Below are 18976 nucleotides of genomic sequence, written 5' to 3' on the forward strand. Positions count from 1 at the left end.
TTCTATTCTATTCTAACTGTATTTCCAATTCTATTCTATTCTATTTCAACAGTTACAAGGGCTCCGTCACGAGAACCTCAACCCATTCATCGGGTTCCTGTGGGACCCGACGGGGCCCGCCCTGGTGTGGGAGTTCTGCTGTCGGGGGTCCCTGGAGGATGTGCTGGTCCAAGATGAGATCAAACTGGATTGGACCTTCCGACTGTCCCTGCTCACGGATCTGGTTCGGGTGAGTGTCGAACCTGTGACCTCTGAGTTAGAGATCCAGGGTTTTTTTTTTTTTCAAGATGTTTCTGTAACTACTAAGGTTTTATCGTCCTGAAATCGAAGAGAGAAGAAAGACAGGATAGGAGAAAGCCAGCCGTTCCGAGAGCGAACATTATCCGTTCAGGATAAAATCCGCCCCGGTTCCTATATTAAAATGTATATCTATTTTTTCTCCTTCAGGTCGCCCGATGCCAGTGGAGCGAGGGTTCGATCCCTGGTCGGTGACAAAGCTCAAGACAATGGGGAAGCATCAGGAAGTCAAACCCGACTTGGCAATCTGGAGTGTGGGAGTGAGGGGTGTGATGTTCCACATGACACGGGAGGTAATTAATTAACAAACAAACAAACAATCAATCAAACAAACAAGCATTCAATCAATTAATCAACCAACTAACCAACCAACTAACCAACCAACCAACCAACCAAAAAAACAGACAGACAGACAGACAGACAGACAGACAAATAAATTAATTATTTATTAAAGGCAATGTAAATTAAATAAATAGGTATGATGTTTAATCGAAAAGTCAATTATGTGGCCAAAAATAATTAATTACCTAAATAGAAGATCAAATAATTGATTAGACCAACAAAAAGTCAACAAGATATGATCCGGCGTTGACATACCTACCTATCCTTGTAAACCGCCTGCAAGTTTCGTGTTCGTCAAGAGCACGCAAAAAGCAGTACATTTGATACAAACCTTGTTTCTTGTGTCCCCCATTTCCCAAACTTTTGCCTTGAAAAGTTTTTCCTCCCTTCCAAACTAAACATTATTCTTTTTGTAAAACCTACTTCTTATGATGTAGAAGTGTAGACACTAGGTACTAACCAGGACTTTTGGTAGACAAGTAGGTAGGTCGGTATCTCTTTGTTCAATTCCACTAGTATAAATGCCCCTGATTTTTGGCGATACTTTGATTTCAGATCTGATTTGGTGGCTAGCTCCCATAGTGACGTTTGTGGTACCTGTGGCCATCATCCTTCTGGTATCTGCCTTCTTCCTCAGCGTATTCAGGTAAGGTGACCTCTGGTCTGTTCCAGGAACGCCTCTCCACTCCCCTTTCCTAGAGTGACCTGTTAGAACGCCACACACAGGAGAAAAGGAATTTAGAGAATGCTACCAGAGCCAATAGCATTTCCCTGTCTCCGCCCCGGGCGGGAATCGAACCCGCGGACTTTTCTATCTGAAGGGGTGACCGTACATATGAATAAAAACATAATCATTTAACATTTTAACCCATTCTTGTCCTCCAACTCCAAACACTAACTCTTCTACAGCTTCTACTATTAACCCATCTAGTCCTCCAATCACATCTCTTTTCTTCCCAGGGTATGCGGTATCTTCACTCCGTACCACACCGTCTCCATGGTAACCTGACGTCCCGGAATTGCGTCATCGATGCCCGCTGGGTCCTCAAGATAACCGACTATGCCCTCAACTCCTTTTATGACGCCCAGAATATACCGCCCCGACAAAAAACTGCCCGGGGTGAGTGTGTTTTTACAATAGGGGAAGGCACACTAATGGTTAGAGTTAGAGAGACTAAATAAAATTGGAACAAGAAAGTATCTATTACCTATTTGTTACAGCAACATAAGGTAGATACACATTACTATCAGGTCACGTGAGCTCCAGTGATCTCATGGGGAGAGTGGACCGGAAAGCTCGCTATAATGTAAGTCATACATACATACATACATACAGTGTCTCCATAAAGTCAAATGATTAGGTTAGGTTAGGTTAGGTCCCACTAATGATTCACATTGAATTCCTAAAAATGGAATTTCGAAACATCCATTTTTACCCCCGAAGGCCATGAGGAACTGTAACTGCATTGTTTTGTACAAAGCTTATGGTACCTGAGATCAATCAATGTGATTTCTCAATATTTAGCCTTAAGATACCACATTGATTGTAACTGCTACTATTATTATTATTACACAATTGGATCAAACTTTATTAAATATACAGATGGTAACAAAAAGTATCTTATATTATAAAAACAAGATCCATTCACAGTTCACATTTCATAGTTCACACACTGATCGCTCTATCTCGAGAACCACAACACCTTTACTATCAGGTCACGTGAGCTCCAGTGATCTCATGGGGAGTTATGTGGTTCAAAGTTCTCCGATAATATGTAATAGTAGGTGATTTCGTTCATGATAGTTCTGATAGACGTGATAGTACTGTGTTTCTACCTTTAGGGGTACGGTTAGCCTAGTGGAAACGCATGCAGAAAATGTTGATCAAAAAAGAAATTCTGTGTCTCCTCTCACCCATCTGATGAGGGACAACAGAAGACACATTACGCGATGGGGATGCTACGACAAAGAACCTCGGAAATTTAGCTCGATAATATGTAATATAATAGTAGGTGATTTCGTTCATGATAGTTCTGATAGACGTGATAGTACCGTGTTTCCACCTTTAGGGGTACGGTTAGCCTAGTGGAAACGCAAAAAAGAAGTATTGTGTCTCCTCTCACCCATCTGATGAGGGACAACAGAAGACACATTACGCGATGGGGATGCTACGACAAAGAACCTCGGAAATTTAGCAGATATATCATCGGTACCAAATAAAAAAAGATTTTCATCGGTTCTCAGAATTGCTATGGACCGCACCAGAGCTGTTACGGGACGAGGCCCACAGACTCAGGGGTTCTCAACCTGGGGACGTGTATAGCTTTGGGATCATCATCCAGGAAGTGGTGGTCAGGGGCGAGCGGAACCTGGAAGGGAAAAGAGAAGTAAGACAGCATAGGAAAAAGCCCGGCTGGCTTTTTCTGAGAACGAACCTTATATGTTTAGGATGAAATTCGCCCCCCGGGCGGGAATCGAACTCGTGACCACACACAAGGCAGACACGCTACCCACCAAGTTAACTAAGCTGACAGACGTACGTACATACTGTTGATTATTTTCTGCTTTTAGAAATATCTGACGCCCGGATGGACAAAAATTTAAATGCTTTTGTTTTCTTACAGGGTGACCTTGTACAAATGAAACCTGTACCTCTGCACGGGAACACTATTGAACTAAAGTCTAAATCCGTGGATCATTTACTACAGGTAAACTCAGGAATAACTGCCAGTACATTGTAGACTTTTTCGCTATACTGCATTACTGCTAGACTTGGTCTCACAAGACCAGTCTCTACAGAGTTTACCTTAAGATTCTACTTCTGACATTCTATTTCTATTCTATTCAATTCTACTCTATTCTAATTCTATTCTATTCTAACAGTTACAAGGGCTCCGTCACGAGAACCTCAACCCATTCATCGGGTTCCTGTGGGACCCGACGGGGCCCGCCTTGGTGTGGGAGTTCTGCTGTCGGGGGTCCCTGGAGGATGTGCTGGTTCAAGACGAGATCAAACTGGATTGGACCTTCCGACTGTCTCTGCTCACGGATCTGGTTCGGGTGAGTGTCGAACCTGTGACCCCGGCGTTAGAAAGCCATGCATTATTTTTATTTATTCTTTTCAAAGAGGTTTGATATAGAAAGTAGTAACGGCTAAGGTCTTATCGTCCCGAAATCGATCAGAGATCACTGAAGATAAGCAACGTTTGCGTGGTTTATATCTGAAAGGGCGACCGCACTATTAAATAAAAACACATATCATTATTTAACCCCTTCTTGTCCTCCAACTCCAAACACTATATTAACCCTTCTAGTTCTCCTATGACATCTATTCTCTTTCTCCCAGGGTATTGACCGCACTATTAAATAAAAACACATATAATCATTTAACCCCTTCTTGTCCTCCAACTCCAAACACTATATTAACCCTTCTAGTTCTCCTATGACATCTATTCTCTTTCTCCCAGGGTATGCGGTATCTTCACTCCGTACCACACCGTCTCCATGGTAACCTGACGTCCCGGAATTGCGTCATCGATGCCCGCTGGGAAACAAACAAACAACACAAACAAACAAACATTCAATCAATTAATCAACCATCCAAAGAACCAACCAACCAACCAACCAACCAACCAACCAACCAACCAACCAACCAACCAACCAAACAAACAGACAAATAAATTAATTATTTAAAATTATTTATTAAAGGCAAAGTAAATTAAATAAATAGGTATGATGTTTAATTGAAAAGTCAATTATGTGGCCAAAAATAATTCATTACCTAAATAGAAGATCAAATAATTGATTAGACCAACAAAAAGTCAACAAGATATGATCCGGCGTTGACATACCTACCTATCCTTGGAAAACTGCCCGGGGTGAGTGTGTTTTTACAATAGGGGAAGGCACACCAATGGTTAGAGAGACTAAATAAAATTGGAACAAGAAAGAATCTATTACCTATTTGTTACAGTAACATAAGGTAGATACACACAACTATCAGGTCACGTGAGCTCCAGTGATCTCATAGGGAGTTAGAAATATGTGGTTCAAAGTTCTCCGATAATATGTATGTAATAGTAGGTGATTTCGTTCATGATAGTTCTGATAGACGTGATAGTACCGTGTTTCCACCTTTAGGGGTACGGTTAGCCTATTGGAAACGCATGCAGAAAATGTTGATCAAAAAAGAAGTATTGTGTCCCCTCTCACCCATCTGATGAGGGACAACAGAAGACACATTACGCGATGGGGATGCTACGACAAAGAACCTCAGAAATTTAGCAGATATATCATCGGTACCAAATGAAAAAAGATTTTCATCGGTTCTCAGAATTGCTATGGACCGCACCAGAGCTGTTACGAGACGAGGCCCACAGACTCAGGGGTTCTCAACCTGGGGACGTGTATAGCTTTGGGATCATCATCCAGGAAGTGGTGGTCAGGGGCGAGCCTTTCTGTATGCTGAGTCTTACTCCAGAGGGTAAGTTAGTACGTCACACTCCACAGGCTGTGCCAGTATTCCAAAGGGCATGTTATGCCTCCTACTCATGTTGAAACCGTCTGACAGACTGCGGTCTCATATATGTATCTAGGTTTCGAGCTTTTTCCGCTACTCACGTTAAGACGGTCTCACAGACCTCGGTCTGATAGATGGTCTCACAGACCTCGGTCTGATAGATGGTCTCACAGACCTCGGTCTGATAGATGGTCTCACAGACCTCGGTCTGATAGATGGTCTCACAGACCTCGGTCTGATAGATGGTCTCACAGACCTCGGTCTGATAGATGGTCTCACAGACCTCGGTCTGATAGATGGTCTCACAGACCTCGGTCTGATAGATGGTCTCACAGACCTCGGTCTGATAGATGGTCTCACAGACCTCGGTCTGATAGATGGTCTCACAGACCTCGGTCTGATAGATGGTCTCACAGACCTCGGTCTGATAGATGGTCTCACAGACCTCGGTCTGATAGATGGTCTCACAGACCTCGGTCTGATAGATGGTCTCACAGACCTCGGTCTGATAGATGGTCTCACAGACCTCGGTCTGATAGATGGTCTCACAGACCTCGGTCTGATAGATGGTCTCACAGACCTCGGTCTGATAGATGGTCTCACAGACCTCGGTCTGATAGATGGTCTCACAGACCTCGGTCTGATAGATGGTCTCACAGACCTCGGTCTGATAGATGGTCTCACAGACCTCGGTCTGATAGATGGTCTCACAGACCTCGGTCTGATAGATGGTCTCACAGACCTCGGTCTGATAGATGGTCTCACAGACCTCGGTCTGATAGATGGTCTCACAGACCTCGGTCTGATAGATGGTCTCACAGACCTCGGTCTGATAGATGGTCTCACAGACCTCGGTCTGATAGATGGTCTCACAGACCTCGGTCTGATAGATGGTCTCACAGACCTCGGTCTGATAGATGGTCTCACAGACCTCGGTCTGATAGATGGTCTCACAGACCTCGGTCTGATAGATGGTCTCACAGACCTCGGTCTGATAGATGGTCTCACAGACCTCGGTCTGATAGATGGTCTCACAGACCTCGGTCTGATAGATGGTCTCACAGACCTCGGTCTGATAGATGGTCTCACAGACCTCGGTCTGATAGATGGTCTCACAGACCTCGGTCTGATAGATGGTCTCACAGACCTCGGTCTGATAGATGGTCTCACAGACCTCGGTCTGATAGATGGTCTCACAGACCTCGGTCTGATAGATGGTCTCACAGACCTCGGTCTGATAGATGGTCTCACAGACCTCGGTCTGATAGATGGTCTCACAGACCTCGGTCTGATAGATGGTCTCACAGACCTCGGTCTGATAGATGGTCTCACAGACCTCGGTCTGATAGATGGTCTCACAGACCTCGGTCTGATAGATGGTCTCACAGACCTCGGTCTGATAGATGGTCTCACAGACCTCGGTCTGATAGATGGTCTCACAGACCTCGGTCTGATAGATGGTCTCACAGACCTCGGTCTGATAGATGGTCTCACAGACCTCGGTCTGATAGTTTGGATGATACAAATTTCTTGACACCGCCGGGAATCGAACCCGGGTCTCCCGCGTGCAAGGCGAGCGCAGTGGACCCCTAACCAGGGAGCTGACCCATCGTCATAATCTGCAGAAGACTACTTAAGCTGGCATTGCTGCAAATGCCTTGATATCCTCTATTGTTTTCAATGGTTTATGTACAAGCGCTACCACGCCTCCTAGTTTAAACTTGATTAAACTAAATTTTCGCATTTTCCTTTAAAAGAGGGGAAACGGGCCTCAGGAAAGGGGAATCATCTTAGATTGAACAAGAAAAATACGCATAGGTACACATAGGTATTTATGTATCTGTCTTCATTTTCAGCTCCGTGGCTGAAAAGCTCAAGCTCGGAATGCCGGTGGACCCCGAAGACTTCCGAGAAGTGACGATCTACTTTTCGGACATTGTCGGGTTTACCACAATCTCCGCCTACTCTACACCGTTTGAAGTGGTGGATCTGCTGAACGACTTGTACACCTGTTTTGACGCTACGATCAACGCTTATAACGTTTACAAGGTAAGGGGTAATTCAAAAAAAGGTAAAATAAATAAAAAATAATAATAATAATTTTTAAAAAAATGTTATTTAAATCTACTTGCCTGTTAAGTTAGGTACATAGGTACGAGTACCTTAAACATCAAGTTTTTGGTGATGGTAAACCTTGGTTGGGGGACAAGCTACCTGCCTCCTCACCCAGCTTGAGTGAGCTGGCAATATTACCAACACGTGATTTCCCAGATGGCCAAACATCCGGATATCAATCCTCGATACAGGGAAAAGGATTATCCCTAACTCCATAATGCAGAGATCACGGGTTTTATACTCACCCGAACCAGATCAGTGAGTAGGGACAGACTGAAAGTCCAGTCCAATCCGAATACCAACCACACACAACGTTGCGTGATCCATCGGGAACTGGTAGATTCAACGTGCTATCGCCGCGCCGAAGTGACGTGACGGTTAGAACGAGATTGAAAAAAAGATTAAATTATCTTATTTTCTTTTCTCTCTCCCACAGGTGGAAACCATTGGCGATGCCTACATGGTAGTTGGAGGGTTGCCGGTTCGAATCCCGGACCACGCAGATCAAATAGCCACCATGGCCTTAGACCTTTTACACCACAGTGGACGCTTCAAGATTCGGCATTTACCCTACACACCCCTGCGGCTGAGGATTGGACTTCATACAGGTAGACCAGTGTCAAAACATCTTCGAAAAAAGTAGGTCACTAATTCTCAAATTCTGATCAAAAATTTCAAGGGAACTTAAATTTACCGGGAAAAAGCGTATGTGAGCGCAGCGCTCACCCGCGAGTACTTACAAAGGAGGCGCCCTACCTGCTGGGATAGGACTGAAAAGTCCCTTTAACCCCACAGTCTAACCATGTTTAGTGTAGTGTAGCTTATTGCAGGTTGTTGGGGTAGACTGGTAGAGAGATTGTTAAGTCATACTCGAGTAGAAATAATTAGTGGATATTAGCAGTCTTGAAGTGAATGTAACTTTTGTGGTTGTGTTGCAGGGCCTTGCTGTGCGGGGGTCGTGGGTTTGACCATGCCCCGGTACTGTTTGTTTGGAGACACCGTATCCAAATTAAGTGTTCAAAATTTTCCAAATTCTACTAACCTACTAAAGGTGGATTTCCACCAACGCGATTTTTGCCGCGCGACAGAGTCGCGCGACAAAAATCGCATAGTGGAAACGTGTCGCGCGACACATTTTGACCTTGGCCGGGATTCGAACCCAGCACCTGCGGACTAAAACTCACCTTGGAAGAGGGGCCAATATTTTTTCCAGGCTCGGATGCTGCGAACACCAGATATGAATCTCCTTCATAGAAGCGACCATATTGTTCTGGAGGAACTGCTACAAGCTCGAGTTTCTGAAAATTCAAGAAAAGGGTTTTAAACTTTCAAACCACAATCATCAAATAACACCTTTCTTCTGGCGAACGTCTGCAAATCTCGATTATTCTGAAATTCAAGAATTAGTACTTTCGTACCTATAATTTTATCCGTGTTAATAGAGTTGTTCTACGAATGTTGCATTTACGAGAGTGTTTGGATTCGAAAAAGGCGTATGAAATTAGATTTGTGGCTTTCAAACAAATGGCACACGTACCGTCTGTGGGATGAGAGAAAACAATATAATAGCACCTATATTTGCAAGAAAAAATTTCCATTACGGTCCAGCTAATAAATTTCCTAATTCGCAACCTACCATATTCCTAATTCGCAACCTACCATACCTACAGATTGCTGATCGCCCATTAAAGTAATTAAACTTCACTCGCTCGCTGTTGTGTTATTTTTTTATGCCATTATTGTAATATCCGAAGTAATTACAATGCACATTCTCATTGTATTAACTTTCATTCAGGCGAACCGTATTAAAATTACAACAGGTAAGAAACCTTTGTTCATTCTGAAATAGATGTAGGTCTCTCAATCTACTAGCACAGGTAAGTGGATAATTTCCGTTACCGGTAATTGCAAAATCCTTCTTGGTCATTTTTATAGTCAGAGAATTTCGCAAATGAAAGTGATGGCATTCAGGATTCAGGAATCAAATTGGGTTTTGATAACTGATCCTTCTAATGCTGAATGCACCTGTGGGTATCCAGTACCTAATTCAGGTACAGTGTACAGTTACCTAAAACCTAATAATAGGTGCTATTATATTGTTTTCTCTCATCCCACAGACGGTACGTGTGCCATTTGTTTGAAAGCCACAAATCTAATTTCATACGCCTTTTTTGAATCCAAACACTCTCGTAAATGCAACTTTCGTAGAACAACTCTATTAACACGGATAAAATTATAGGTACGAAAGTACTAATTCTTGAATTTCAGAATAATCGAGATTTGCAGTTGTTCGCCAGAAGAAAGGTGTTATTTGATGATTGTGGTTTGAAAGTTTAAGTTTGAGATCTAAAACCACAAAGACGTGTGTGCGGTGTGTGCAAAAATCTGAACGTAATATTTATTTACGAGTACCCAAGACAAAGGTGGAAAACAGACATGACTGGAGGCAACTGACAAGATATATTGTAGGTACCTATCTATCTATGCCTATTGCCTAGCCTATAATTCCATCTGTCATGTGAATTCATTAAGAAAGACCTGTTGGTGAGCGGTGATTTCTTCTAAAGAAGACTTTTAGGCTAAATCTACAAAAAAAACTGAAGCGGAGGAAACAAAAAGAGAATAGAGACAATTTTTATCTCATATACTAACTTAATACTACCTTAAATTGCATAAATTACAAATAAGGCAAAATTATATATATATACAATATACATATATAAAAAAAAACAATATCACAGAAAAAGATATTTAAAAACACAGTTATCACCGCAAGGTACTTACACATTAAAATACCTAAAAATCTTCAGTTTGATTAAAAATTAAAATGTTGAAGACAGCTCAGGACCGCAACACAAAATTACAAACCGCAAGCTGAATCGACATTATTAGAAGACTAGGAGCTGTATAGTGTACACCTCAAACTAAAGAATGCCTAACGAATAAACGAATGCCAATAGGAGGCTTATTCAAGAGGAAAAGTACCTTAACCGCTGCACCGTATCGTAAACCTAAACAAGAGGATCAAGACAAGGTTCATCTGAAATAATCAAAGACAATCTCATCTGAAATAACAAAGAAAAGATAAATAAATTAGGTACCTACTATCTACATTAAGGCACTGTTAAATAATAACGCCTAGGCCTGCTTGATTGGGAAGGAAGAAACTTAAAGGATGTAATGGAAAAGCTTCCTAGCGCTTTATCAGCTAGGTCTAAATTTCATAGTTATAGAATTGGACATCTTATCTCCATACTAAATACCTACTAAAAGTTTACCTATTTTATTTTTGTTTCAGGGCTTGAAAAAGTTCAGAAAATTCAAAATGTCAGAAACATCAACCGCGGGGGTTGATCCAGCCTTCGCCAACATCAACACAAGCTTCACAACTTTCCTGATCTGGCGAGTTGAGGTAAGTCTACTCTAACACTAGTCGAGAATGGGTTTGAACTTCAGAAAACTAAAAGAAATCTTTGATCTATTCCTTTATCTATTAGAGAACTATTTTGATCCCTAAAAAAAGCGAGCTGGGTCGCAGATTTTATCCTGAACGGATAGTCACACTCCACAGGCTGTGCCAGTATTCCAAAGGGCATGTTATGCCTCCTACTCATGTTGAAACCGTCTGACAGACTGCGGTCTCATATATGTATCTAGGTTTCGAGCTTTTTCCGCTACTCACGTTAAGACGGTCTCACAGACCTCGGTCTGATAGATGGTCTCACAGACCTCGGTCTGATAGACGGTCTCACAGACCTCGGTCTGATAGATGGTCTCACAGACCTCGGTCTGATAGATGGTCTCACAGACCTCGGTCTGATAGATGGTCTCAAGGGGCGAGCCTTTCTGTATGCTGAGTCTTACTCCAGAGGGTAAGTTAGTACTCCACCCTCCACAGGCTGTGCTAGTTTTCTAAAGGGAGTGTTTTGCCCGCCACTCATACTCAGATTGTCTGACAAACCGCGGTCTCGTAGATCTAGGTCTCGAGCTTTTTCCGCTACACACGTTATCTCGCAGACCACGGTCTATCCTCTATCACAAGGTTTCAGAGTGAGTGGCGAGCATTAGGGCAAGTTAGTACCCATGCCAAACGGGGTGTTGCTACCACAGAGGGAACTTTGAGATCCCCACAAAAATCGAAATTCTTTAGAATAGGTACTATAAATCCGTAATATAATATACCAAAAACCGCTCTACATTCCCGTTATGGGTCTTTGAGTTGACAGATCCTCTTGTCAGAAGCCGATAGGTGTAAAATCCTGATTAGGTTTAGGAATTTTTACATTTATTTTTAATAAATGTTTACAATACATAACACTCTCCCAAGTTACGATGGTAACTTATTCTAAGATTAAATTAACATCTTTTCTGATTTTCTGACTTCTTTTTTCCAGACATCATCGAAAAGCTCAAGAAGCCCCCGCCCCTCATTCGGCCGTCGGTGAGCAAGGGGGCCGCTCCTCCGGAGGCCAAACAGACTGTCTGGGCGTGAGTGGTGGGCATTAGGGCAAGTTAGTACCCATTCTAAACGGGATGTTCGGTGTTGCTACTACAGAGTACAGAAGGACTTTGAGACCCCCACACAAATCGAAATTCTTTAGAATAGGTAGTATAAATCCGTAATATAATGTACCTAAAACCGCTCCACATTCCCGTTTATGGGTCTTTGAGTTGACAGATCCTCTTGTCAGAAGCTGATAGGTGTAAAATCCTGGTTAGGTTTAGGAATTTTTACATTTATTTTTAAAAATTAAATTAACATCTTTTCTGACTTATTTTTTCCAGACATCATCGAAAAGCTCAAGAAGCCCCCGCCCCTCATTCGGCCGTCGGTGAGCAAGGGGGCCGCTCCTCCGGAGGCCAGGTACTTTATCATGGACACTCGTTGCTGTTGCTAATTAATGTATTGACCGATTTGACCGTTGCAATGAAGTCTCAACAATATGTAACAACTCTTGAATTCTGTTATACCTACCACTAAACCTTCTCATTCCCAATATCTCTATTCAACAGACTGGACGAAAACCTCATCCTGTACGGACGAACTGGACCGTCCACCACCATCGACCTCTCCCCCACCGAAGCCCGCAGCAACCACTCCTCCCGAAGTCTGCAAACATCCCCGGGGCCGGGGCGAACCTCTCAGGAACACGCGGTACAGCTGCACCGAAGTCCGCGAAACGCCGGGAAATCGCAAGCCCCCGGGAAGTCGCAAACCTCTCAGAACAAAATACTCAGCCAGATATTGAGCCTAGATTCGACCATGGAGGACGCCACAAGGCTGAGCGCCCACAAGAAGTACAAGTATATGAAACAGAACACGTTTGACTCGTGTTTCTACATTGACGTGCGAGACGGTGAAACAGATGGGAATTCGTTTTTGAATCAAAGCAATAATAGTGTTAGTGATAGATTAGGTGGAGGTCCAAGCGATAGAGCGGGTCTAAATGAAAGACTTGGTAGTGTCATTAGTGATAGAATAGGTGAAAAAGGAGGTCCAAACGAAAGAAGTGGTCTAAATGAAAGACTTAACGAAAGCGTGGATGTAAGTGACAGATTTTGCGTGAATGAAAGAGAGGACCAAGACAATCAAACCAGAAGTGAAGATATCAGTACAAATGCCAAGCTCAACGATAGCGACCATGTAGACAAATCGAAAAGCTCAAACAGAATAGACAAGAACTCACATCGGAAAGATTCTAGTCCTTGTAAAGAAGACCCCGGTGGGCCCGGGCGAACAAATTTTCTACATGATAATTACTCGACGATCGAAGAAACGAGTGAAGAAGATAGGAATGTGTCTGTTGGCAACCAAAGCAAGAGCAACAATACGCCCAATGTCAATGTCTACAACAATAACAATAGCAGCGATAATAATAACAGCAGCAGTAACATCAATACGACCAATGCCAATGTAAACAATTGCATGAAATTAAAACTCGTCATTTTGTGTTTAGCTTCTTCAGATTTTTTGGCTAAATTTTTTCCTCCCCTCCTTTCCCCTCTTTTTTTAGCGTCATCAATAAAATTTCAAATGTGCTCATGTGTGAATAAAGGCTCTTAAGTCTCCAAAAATTCTGACGTGATCCCTTCAGATGACTTTTTACATGGTTTTACTTAATCTTTTCAACATTTAGGTCTTTATTTGAATAGGAGCTTGGTAGAACAATATTGAGTCCTAAGGTGTAAGCTAACAATCAAATTCAAAGGAAGGAAAGGTAGAGAGAAACGGAGAAACGAAGAGCAAAGAGGAGAGACGAAAAGAGAAAGACAAAGAGAGACAGGAAGAAAGTAAGAGAAAAAGAAAGGATAATAGGAACGAAGAGAGAGGGAGAGAGAGAGATGTCAGAATTGTCGGAAACACGGGGTGTGTATGATATTATGTTTGTTAGAAGCACAGCATTAGATAATATGAAATAGAATAGAATGGAATAGAGTAGAATAGAATTGAACATTAGAGTAGCATTAGAACATTTAGAAGCGAAAGAATATTAACATGAAAGAAGAATAAGGAGGAGGAGGCGGAGAAGAAGAAGAAGAAGCAGAAGAAGAAGAAGAAGAAGAAGAAGAAGAAGAAGAAGAAGGAGGAGAAGAAGAAGAACCAAGAAGAAGAGGAGGAGAAGGAAGAGGAAAGCTTTTATAAGGGGGTAACATGGAGTTTTGGAAAAAAAAATTCACTAATCAAAATAAATGACTTTGCAAATAAAGCTAAGGGCGCGTTCACACGATAACCAGCCCTGATGTTCTCGCTCGCCTGCCTTGTAAAGACCCCTACTGCCTTTCTCTCGCGGGCCTTTCTTGTAAGCGCATTAGCGCAAGGTCGCCGATTCCCGCCCGAGGCAAACCTTGTCCTAAACAGATAAGGTTCGTTCTCGGAACGGCTGGCTTTCGCCTATCCTGTCTTCCTTCTCTCTTCGATTTCGGGACGATAAGAACTTCCTTAGCAGTTACAGTTCCCCATACCTCTTTTTTAAATATCTTGTTGTGTACAGGGTGTCTCAAGATATAAAATATAATATATGAGCATGTTTCCTCTGATATATATATACAGATCCACCAACAGTTTGTTGATCACAATATTGCATCTAAACTCTAACATACTATGTTGATCATTCTGTTTTATTGTTTTTTCTGAGGCCAAAAAATTAATAGTACCTACCCACTTTACAATCGAAATACTATCTCCCCATTGTTACCTACTTGTTAATCGATATACACTTTGGTTCGACTTAAAGGACTACCTGGTCGTAATCACAAAGTTCAGTAGGTACCATGGGTATCTACAACATCAGGTTGTAGATAGGTAAGTTATAGGTACCTCTACAAGATCTATTTCTTCATTTCTCCCATGATAGCTATGTACTCTGGTATCTGATAGCTCTATAGATATACATACATCACAAGAGTACCTATTCTTATTCTATTGCAAGCCGGTATTCCGGTCAAAGTTTACCGTGGTGTGAATTACACGCGACTTTCTCTGGGAGTAATAATTCTATATAAAAAAAAACTATCTCACAATGGGATTAATAGCAACATAGCAACAACGAAACCGTATCTTAGCAACAACGAAACTGTATCTTGATACGTTTGGTATGTCTCCACCTATGGGTACTTAACCAAGGTAGGTTGAAATATTGAAATTTCAAACAAAATGAAGGTGAAATGAACTTTAGAGTTGATTAAGATGTGAATGCTACCACTGTGGATTATTTCCCACATATTCACAAGATGATCAATAAATCAAGTTACAAGAAACTTCATCGAGAGAAATCGAAGGATATGTAGAGCTTTATTTAGTCTGTCGAATAGTGTCGAAGTAGGAAAGACATTTAGGCCCTTTATGTCAACAGTCTAATATTGCACCACTATAATGAGGAAGGCATGAGGTAACTCCGCCATAAGTGGATGCTAGAAATAGCACACCACTTATGCCAGTCCCAAGCCTGGATAAAGGAGGAGGGTTTTTGCCTGGATAAAAGAGGAGGAATGGAATATTCTAGTGACGAGTACCTAAGTACCTACTTACAGTACTTACCTACCAACCGACTAGAATATTTTATTCCCCCTTTTTCCAACCTAGATACCTACCTACTTATAGTAGTTATAGTGTGTCCAGATCAATGTGACAGCAAAAAAATATTGTTGCCAAACATGTCACATGTGCAATGGTAGAAAATCTCTAAAAGTGGAAGCTATATTGCACAGTGCTTCCTCCGACAGTGAAACAAAGTCAGGTAAGGCGATATCCATGGAAGCTATATTGCACAGTGCTTCCTCCAACAGTGAAACAAAGTCAGGTAAGGCGATATCCACCTTACTTGTTCTGGAATCCAACCTCTGAACTTAGAGCTACCTCTGCATTTTAAAAAGTCGGATTGGATCTGCCATGTCGAGACGCCCTATGGCAGATCATTACAACGTTGCGAACCCACGCTTCTGACCTCAGACCGTCAGGTTTGGGGTCCTAGTGGCTAGCACGTTAAGGTCTTCTAGACCAACTCTTTACTTGCACGAGGACTGTTTCTAGTTGGATTTGTATCCGTGTGGTAACAAGCACGGTGTCGTTCCGGGACTCCGCCCTGTTTGGGTCCCGGTTCTCCAGACTTTTCAACCTCGTTCGGAATAAAAAAAGAAACTCAAAAGCCAAGGCCGGTCAGCCCCTATGGGGAAACTCATAGCGGGTCTGGGGGTGGCACCCCGGCTCCTCTCGGTAAGTCGTACTTCGGTAAGGTTTACTGATACCGTGAGTGACTGAGTGCAAGTTGGTTAGCTAGGGGTTTCTTCTTGTTAAGGGACTTTGTTTTTTCTTTCTTAGTTAGGTTGGGAGGGCATTTGATATTGAAGAGTTTTGGAGAGATAGCACCTTTGACCAGGGTTGACTTGGCACTTCTTTCTTAGTTAGGTTGGGAGGGCATTTGATATTGAAGAGTTTTGGAGAGATAGCACCTTTGACCAGGGTTGACTTGGCACCTTTCTTAGTTAGGTTGGGAGGGCATTTGATATTGAAGAGTTTTGGAGAGATAGCACCTTTGACCAGGGTTGACTTGGCACTGGTTCTCACAAAGCTCAGGGTAAAGGGTTTTGGAGAGATAGCACCTTTGACCAGGGTTGACCTGGCACTGGTTCTCACAAAACCCAGGGTTAGATGACAGGCCTGACCTCTCTCTAACCAAGACCGTGACCATATGACTGCTATGGACGGATCTAGACTGGGAAGTCGATAAGGGAGGGAAACTATTGAAGGGGATGGGAAAGGGGGGGGAGTAATTCTTCTTGTCATTTCAGAATATGTGAAAGAAAAAAAAATCATTAAAAAAGAACTATCGTAAAAAATTGCATTTGAAAACTCCAAATCCAAGAACTACATATGAAATGAAAGTTACCAGTTGGAAACTCAAAACAGCCTAAAAACTTAGAGTCCTGAAAAAGTATGCACAAGCAAGAAGTGATGTGAATGCTACATGGAAATGAAGAGACTAGAGAAGATGAACCAAGACTAATGCTATCAACCAATGAGATTGTGAACAAGAAGAGTTAGATATGTACATATTATATTTTACCTAAATAAATAAATATTTGAAATAAATGTCGTTATGTATTACCTATACTTGCTGCGTTTTTAATGTAGGACTCCATGGGTTAGCCACAAAAGAAATAATGCATCTCTAAAACGGGATATGTAAAAAAATAGACAATTAAAGCTTTACTTCTTGGAGATAGGTTTGAAAATTTCTGCCGAGCTTTTTCCAAACCAGTCCGCATATTGGTAAACCAGAAGATTCTTATTTTACCTGGATCTTTGCTACCCTTCTATCTCCCCTGATATTTCCTCATATGCCACAATGTTCCCAAGATTCTTCTGTGCAGACAGAGATGTGCCTTTTGACTTTCCTTGCCCTATAATAGGGCAAGTCATGTAACCGGCTGAACTTTTTATCGGAGCTAGATGCTATAGCCTAGACAAAATCCTGGCAATCTGGCATCACTTCAAGGAAAGATTAAGATTTACCTGACTACCTGACAGGAGTGGGAGTAAATCTATCACCAGTAAACAATATCAGGAGCTATAGGAGAAGAGACACACATCAGAAGTTCCATCAGTATTAAAAATATTTTCCCAATGGCAACTCCTCCATTGGGAGCTGATGCGATCAACGTGCTGTCGCAGACTATTGAGAGGGGTTCTTAGCCCCTTGATACCTGCAATTTGTTAGTCTTACTTTCACTACGCTTGTTAAATATTCGGTGGTCTGCCTCGGTAGCGTAGTGGTCAAGACGCTCACCTGGTAAACAGGAGGGCATGGGTTCGATCCCAGCCGAGGCATTGAATTTTATCCTCATTTATTTGAGATTTTGACCACATAATAATGGAGCTCTAAGGGTTAGGTGGAGGTCCTTGTCCGCGCAGAACTTTCACTATACGAGTGTTTGGTTTAGTAACAACCATTTACTACTTGGTTTGGTAACTACTACTACCACTTGAGTTCTTAAGTTCAGATCAGTCAGTTAGTCAGTTTATAGTCAGCGTTGAGTGTTTAATACGAGTTTTACGAGAAGAATCTTACGTGATCTATTGGTTAATAATATATTTTATTAATTTTTTCATCTTCAAGGAGACATAATCGTCCTATTACGCAGTTTTTTTTTAATACTATTTACCAATTTATTGGTAGATTTTTTTCCCTTGGTGATTTTTTCCGATAGGATGGATAGTCTGTTCAAATCTAGTTTGATTGGAGTCGTAAGTTTCCTTGAATTTTCTTTTGTTGATAGATAGATTATAGAATTTGTTTGAATATTGTTTTTGAGTACCTATTTTAATAAGTAGGTACTTGGGTATTTTTAACTTCTGGTGTGTATATAACTATTGTCACACTGATCTTTATTGTGTTAATAAGGGCCGTTAGCCGTTAGGCCTGTAATCTTGTAGTAAGCAAGAGATTTTTTTTTAAGGGCCATTAAACCAGAGTACCATAGCCAGCCGTTCCGAGAACAAACCTTGTCTGTTCAAGATAAAGTTCACTTCGGGCGGGAATCGAAACCGTGACCTAGCGGTTAAGCTAACCACTCACGGACAAACAACGTGCAGCGGTCTGTCAGACAATCTGACCGCGAGTCCATGTCCTTTCTCACGTGGTCACACCATCTGCTCTTGGTCGCCACAACACCGTCACAATTTTTATTGCCATTGAATGTGTGTGGCGGGGAAAAGCTTCAGACCCAGGTCTGTCAGGCGGTCTGACCGCAAGTCCATGTCCTTTCTCACGTGGTCACACCATCTGTTCTTGGTCGTCACAACACCGTCACAATTTTTATTCAAATTTAATCATAAACATGCCAGCCTACTTAGCTTAGTTGGTAGTGCGTCTGCCTTGTAAGCGCTAGGCCGCGGGTTCGATTCCCGCCCGGGGCGGATTTTATCCTGATGGGATAATGTTCGTTCTCGGAACGGCTGGCTTTCTCCTATCCTGTCTTCCTTCTCTCCTCGATTTCGGGACGATAAGACCATAGCAGTTAAAGTTCCCTCTGTCAAACCTCTTAAAAAAAAAAAAAAAAAGATTGATGATATGCGGGTTAAGGACATTGAGGGCTTCCTCAATGGGAGGTGTAGTGCTGGTATACCCGTACATATTATGTATTCACTTCCACAAGTTCCTCCCACCTATTTCGCGCAATGACTAGGGTGTCCATAATTTTTTT

At 42.2% G+C, this 18976-nt stretch overlaps 1 protein-coding gene across 1 annotated transcript in view; it reads left to right on the plus strand.

Moving 5' to 3' along the window:
- LOC103508103 overlaps positions 1-18976 on the plus strand; it is a 35326-nt gene that overhangs the window by 3183 nt on the left and 13167 nt on the right. The window contains exons 4-7 of the mRNA XM_026822799.1: positions 53-229; positions 1600-1759; positions 4973-5122; positions 11668-11741. Coding sequence (XP_026678600.1) covers positions 53-229; positions 1600-1759; positions 4973-5122; positions 11668-11741 — 561 coding nt within the window. The remainder of the gene's footprint in view (positions 1-52; positions 230-1599; positions 1760-4972; positions 5123-11667; positions 11742-18976) is intronic.

This window comes from Diaphorina citri, unplaced genomic scaffold (genome assembly GCF_000475195.1).
Source record: "Diaphorina citri unplaced genomic scaffold, Diaci psyllid genome assembly version 1.1 scaffold367, whole genome shotgun sequence".
NCBI classification, from domain to species: Eukaryota; Metazoa; Arthropoda; class Insecta; order Hemiptera; family Psyllidae; genus Diaphorina; species Diaphorina citri.